Raw genomic sequence first — 6,439 nt, forward strand, 5'->3', positions numbered from 1 at the left:
GCCTAGTTAACCTGCATAGACATGTTATTCTGCCTCACTAGATCGAAATCAACTGATAAACTAAATAGTCCTTTAATAATACATGGACTACATTTAAATACATGGGTGGACACTGCCAGTGTAAAACTGATTGTTCACTATTTCTGTATTTTTGGTTGGTCTGACACACAATATGATTTAATTGCTGAAGTTATTGTGGCTGATTGTTGCATCATATGTTGAAATGAAGTCACAAAACAGACAGATTTAAATTCAGATGCATCGTATTTCTGATAAATATATGATCTTCATATTTTGTTTTGTGTAAGTATTCATTTGCAAAAGCCTTTAATTTTTCTGCCGTATCCTCCCCCCTCCCCTCTCCGTCATTATGGTCTCTGTTTGATGACGTCATTGAGTCGGTGTTTACCATGGCGGATGTTAATTGAAAGAAAAATGTGTGTTTTATCGCCGCACGAACAGTCATAGTTTTACGGAAGACGTGAGAGGATATTTCATTCAGAATGACCAACAGGACATCTTATTTTTATGACCCAGACGTGGGCAACTTTCATTATGGTGAGTTTGGCTATCGTAGTGAACAGGCCTACAAAGGGAACTGATGCTAACACAAGCTAGCCACATGCTAATAACTTCAGGGTTGTGTGCATATTTGTATTTTTTATTTTAATATATTTTATTTTTTTGAAGTTCACGTTCTGCAGGGGAGGCCGGTTGCACTGATTTTCGTGATAGAACAATTTCATATTTATCGATAATGTTAGTTTGCATAAATCCCAAAGCGCCAGGCTCTCTTAGCTAGCTAATGCTATGTTGCCATTTGCCTGTATTGTATTTATAGTGTTGTAATTGTATTAATATGTTCCAGCATGTGCTACTTTGTGTTCGCTATCTGTCCGTTTTGACATTTCTGATGTGTAGGATGTCTTTACAGTAACTTAAACGGTTTAAAATTTCGGTTTTAAGTAATAGCAGATTGGCTTACAATAAGGGCAATTGTATTTAGATAGTGGAAGGTAAATAATGTCCCATTTCGTGCTATTTTCCAATTAAGATAGAAATAATCAAAGCTGAAGATCATTCAAAATATGGTAACACCATGTACACACACCAAACCTTGTGCTGTTATTACACACATTTTTGATATTTATTATTGTCTTTCAGAAAGCTAAGAATATTCACTTGTATAATTAGACAGTATCCCTACAAATGTCCTGCTGTAGATATTTAGTCTGTTTTATTCACTACTTGAATAAATATGAAGAATGGGTAGTCTGCAACCAATAAGACATCAACAATGATGAATGATAAATAAATGAGCAGCATCAGTATTAGTACTGATCATGAGCTGCATTGAGAAGAAATGTAAAAAAAAAAAAAAAAAAAAGATGCAGCAGCTTTAAAGTGCAGTGAACGCACCACAGCTCACATCATGTATTATGCAATTCAGATGATTTTAATACTGGACGTAATTTAAGTCACTTTAGTACACTATGAATTCATCAGTGCAGTAATGTCTGTATTGTGATGTGTAAACTGTGTTTGGCAGGTGCTGGCCACCCCATGAAGCCTCACCGCTTGTCTCTGACTCACAGTCTGGTTTTGCACTATGGACTCTACAAGAAAATGATGGTGAGCAGTGCAGACAGGTGGTGTGACCGATTCACACCCTGCTGGTGTTTTTCACACTGAAATAAAGGACTTGCTGACTTTTTTTTATTTTAAGTGAAGAAACACTGAAATCAAGAGTACTAACTAATAATAATCCTTGCCATAGTTTATTGATTTTTTTTTTCTTCTTCTTCTTAGGTGTTCAAACCATACAAAGCATCTCAGCATGATATGTGTCGGTTCCACTCTGAAGACTACATAGACTTCCTACAGAAGGTCAGCCCCAATAACATGCAGGGCTTCACGAAGAGCCTCAACACATTCAATGTTGGAGACGACTGGTGAGTATGATAGCGGTTAGAAAATATTAATGATAACTAATAAAATGGTTTTATAAAGTATTAATCCAGTGTACAGTCATGCTTTGCAAAATTTCATATGTGAACACTAAAATGTTAAATGCCTGTGTGTTTTTGTTTTAGTCCTGTGTTTCCAGGTCTTTTTGAGTTTTGCTCAAGATACACTGGAGCCTCTTTACAGGGAGCTACACAGCTGAACCACAAGGTAAAACACACACACACACACACCCACACACGCAATGCAGTGCAAACATACGTGTACCAACCTAAATGAAGTCAGTGTTGCCTCAGAAAAACATTAATGGTCTCTACCTCTGAAGCTTTTCCCCTTAGCCACTGATTTACTCGAGTTATTATTTCAGTTGCATTTCAACTTCCTGTCCTGCTTTGTGGTCTCTGATAAACAGCTGATGATTAAAGATGAACATGTGTTTAGCAGATGATACTTAAATAGCTGGACGTGTTAACACTTCATAGTTGAACTGAGCAGCAGCAACAGGGCTGCAGCGCTGCTCCGGACTACAGAGGCATGGTGAGTTCATATTGATAGGGATTCTTTGTTTTCCAGATCTGTGACATCGCCATCAACTGGGCTGGAGGTTTGCATCATGCCAAAAAATTTGAGGTCAGAGTGGTGTCCTGTACGCTGTTGTCATTCCTCTCTAAAGGCACTCAGCTCAGCTGTGAATGGTTAAAGGTCTAAAATGAGTTTTCTGTTTCCTTTGCAGGCTTCTGGGTTTTGTTACGTCAATGACATCGTTATCAGTATCCTGGAGCTGCTCAAGTAAGAGGACACTCCTGAATTACCTTTAACAAAGTGTTTGGTGTGTCTGTTTTTACAGCTGTGTGTGTGTGTGTGTGTGTTACAGATACCACCCTAGGGTTCTCTACATCGACATAGACATTCACCACGGTGACGGTGTACAGGAAGCCTTTTACCTGACTGACCGAGTCATGACTGTGTCCTTCCACAAATATGGGAACTACTTTTTTCCAGGAACAGGTACAAGCTGCTTCTACTTTTGCTTTTCTAACACGTTGAAGGTGGTGCAGCTGTGACCATGTCGTCACTGTTCAGGTGTGTGTTAATACTGTTTGTGTGTGCGTTCTCTGCAGGTGACATGTACGAGGTGGGAGCAGAGAGCGGCCGGTACTACTGCCTGAATGTTCCTCTCAGGGACGGCATCGACGACCAGAGTGAGTTCACTTCCTGGGCAACTTTGATAGTTGAAATGTAAAATCCATTGTGTACGGTAACACACATTTATTATATATATGAATTTATACTGCTGTGGTCTTGTCATCACGTGAGCCTGACAGACGTCTGTGTGCGTTTCAGGCTACAGGCAACTGTTCCAGCCGGTTATTAAACAAGTGGTGGATTTTTACCAGCCGACCTGCATCGTTCTGCAGGTCAGTGAGTAAATCTGAATCTCTAATGCAGCGCTCATCTGTTTAATTAACATCTCAGTTAATGGATCATTTAGTCTGTGTGTGTGTGTGTGACGAGGGAATGGTGTTCAGGGCCAGATAAAGTGAACTCGTCCTGTTATCAGATTCTGTTGCACGTTGTAAGCCCGTGTGTTGGTGTCCTTCCAGTGTGGAGCAGATTCTCTGGGCTGTGACCGACTGGGCTGCTTCAACCTCAGTATACGAGGACATGGGTGAGACTGAATTATTTTAGATTTTAATTTTTCTTTTAAATGATCAACTTAGTCCGGCTCTCCTGGGCTTACCCGTCCACTGTAACATTGGTAGTCCTGGATAACATTGTCACAAAGCGAGTGATCAGTTGGTTTTGTTGATTTTGGATTTTCCACTCCAGATCTTATCGAGATGTTAAGTAAGGATGTGAATAAGAGCGGGAATTTTAAGCATTTTTTTAAAATTTCTCATCTGATGATGAACTAACAAGTATAAATGTGTGATAAATTAGTTAAAGTAGTTAAAGTACCGGTGTGTGAATTATTTTTCTAACAAAGGACAACAACTGAATAATGAGTTTTCCAGTGATCAAGCTGTTAGTGGGTTTTTAAGTTAACCTGCTCCTAAGCATGATGATGATGATGATGACGGCATTTTCTAACTTGTGTATTGGTATTCATGTGTTAATGTGCTCCTTGGCTTTCAGTGAGTGTGTGGAGTTTGTGAAGAGCTTTAAGATTCCTCTGTTGGTCCTGGGAGGAGGAGGATACACAGTGAGGAATGTGGCTCGATGCTGGTAAGTCTGATACACAGACACACAAGTCTGATTTCATACACACACACACATTGTGGTATTAGTGGTCAAGAAGTGACGGCGGTTCCATGTCCTGAGCTTGGTCATGAATTGGTGTTTAAAATAACAGCTGCTTAATCTGTTGTAGGACCTTTGAGACGTCTCTGTTACTGGACGAGTCCATCAGCGACGAGCTGCCTTACAGCGGTGAGTTGCAGTGGTCAGAGTCAGAATCCTGTTGTGTTTTTGTGGGTCTGGGGAAAAATTCATTTACAGAGTAGAGTACAAAGTGAACCACTTGCTCTCGTCCTTTCCTAACCCCTTTTCATTTCTGTCCTCTGCAGAGTATTTTGAGTACTTTGCTCCAGACTTCACGCTGCACCCTGATGTGAGCACCAGGATCGAAAACCAGAACTCCAGACAGGTAAAGCACCATCCCCTGCTTGCATTCCCTAAATTTAAAGTGCTTTTTAACAACATGACTAACAGAGAGATAATAAATCACATAAACACAAATACAGTGTCTTTGTAACTGTGTATATGTTGTCACAGTACCTGGAACAGATTCGTCAGACGGTGTTTGAGAACTTGAAGATGTTGAATCACGCGCCCAGCGTCCAGATCCACGACGTTCCCTCTGACATGCTGAGCTACGAACGCAACGACGAGCCCGACCCTGACGAGAGGGGGGCTGAGGAAAACTACACCAGGTCAGTACGCTCTGAAGCCAGGCGCGAGCAGTTGACAAATATCAGTTGTACCTAACGGGCTGTCAATAATGACACTTTCCCAGGCCGGAGGCACCCAATGAGTTCTATGATGGTGACCACGACAACGACAAAGAGAGTGACGTAGAAATTTGACGCAGGGAGAACGAGAGGGGTGGAGCTTTCCGTTTACGTCGGCTGAAGTCTCCAAACACTGCGTCTTTACTGCAGATTTAACAGAAACTTCTGGAAGGACTGAAAAGACTCTGAAGCTCGGCTCTTTTTCTCAGTAGGTTCTATTTATATTACAGTTGTTCCACCACCACAGCTCATCAGAAGAGATCTGACAGAAGCACTCTTACATTATCTAATTTCAAATCTCTTAACTTGTTCCCTTGTCATCTTAGTAATGAAATGCCAGCTGAATTTAGGTAAGCATCACTATGTTTGTTTGGACTTAGGACACATGATACAGAATGCTTACTCTCCGTGTATAAAGGATTACAAAGAATTTTGTTTTCAACCAGATATTGAAGACAAAAAGACAATAACAAATACACATCTCATACCTCCCAGCATCAACTGGCGAAACATTTTTCACATAGTGTCCCATTGGGGAAGACAAACAGCCTGCGTCCAAGAAACTGTGATGGCCATACCAAGTGTATGCCCTGTCAACCCCTGAAATTTAAGAGCAATTACTTAGGAGGTCTGTTTGACACTCAGTTTACCCATGAAGGCACTTAATGAAAGTTTAAACAAGTCTCACCGGGTGTCATGGAAAAGATGTGAGGAGTTTTTGATTCCTTTAATCTTGTAAGACACATGCATGTGTGAGAAACTGCTCAAGTGCCTTCCAGGGTTCATTAGTCTCCCATTAGCATCATTCATGTGCCTTACACCTCTGAAAAGTCAAGCACTGGTGTAGGCTTGGGCACCTTCACGTCAGCTTCTGGTTGAACTTTACACTGATTTGGATTTCTACAAGTGAACAGCCGTTTTTGAAATTGATCCAAACAGGAATCCATCCTCCATCCAGTCTTTTCATTCCTTTTCGTTCTGTTTTCTCTGCTCAATTACTGTGTATATATATACATACACACACACACATGTGTATATATACATATATAAAAGTGTATCATCTGTGAGTGTGTTCATAATGTAGAGGAGGACCATGGTGGTGATGAGGCTGTTAGTTAAAACATTGTGAACGTGTGTCTGGTCGATGACTGTGCAACTTTAATAAAGCAGGCTCATTACAGATGCACAGTGGAACAAAATTTAGCCACAGTAGTGATGTCCTCTTTTAGCCAGAAACAGGTTTTATGTGATTTTTGATATTGTTGTCTACTTTTGTTTTTAATAAAAAGAACTAATTCAATCACCCAGGTGAGTGTAGTATTGAAATATTTTAACTGCTGAGCTTTTCAACTCCTCCACCAGGGGGCAACAGAGGACATTAATATAGAAAGTTATTTTCAAAACGAGTGGTCAGAGTCTTCCTTAGAGACACTTCATCTCTCTTAACACCTAACAGCATGTAC

At 40.5% G+C, this 6,439-nt stretch overlaps 1 protein-coding gene across 1 annotated transcript; it reads left to right on the forward strand.

The window, feature by feature from the left end:
* The first annotated feature begins 365 nt into the window (after positions 1–365).
* On the forward strand, positions 366–5,140 carry hdac3 (histone deacetylase 3). Its single transcript, XM_046406173.1, has 15 exons — positions 366–558; positions 1,550–1,632; positions 1,810–1,952; positions 2,094–2,175; positions 2,539–2,595; positions 2,699–2,754; positions 2,840–2,973; positions 3,087–3,167; positions 3,310–3,383; positions 3,570–3,634; positions 4,102–4,191; positions 4,337–4,395; positions 4,533–4,612; positions 4,741–4,898; positions 4,982–5,140. Exons 1-15 carry the CDS (start codon positions 504–506, stop codon positions 5,049–5,051), a joined length of 1,287 nt encoding a protein of 428 aa, XP_046262129.1. The 5' UTR covers positions 366–503; the 3' UTR covers positions 5,052–5,140.
* The last annotated feature ends 1,299 nt before the right edge of the window (positions 5,141–6,439 follow it).

Source organism: Scatophagus argus, chromosome 12, assembly GCF_020382885.2.
Source record: "Scatophagus argus isolate fScaArg1 chromosome 12, fScaArg1.pri, whole genome shotgun sequence".
NCBI classification, from domain to species: Eukaryota; Metazoa; Chordata; class Actinopteri; family Scatophagidae; genus Scatophagus; species Scatophagus argus.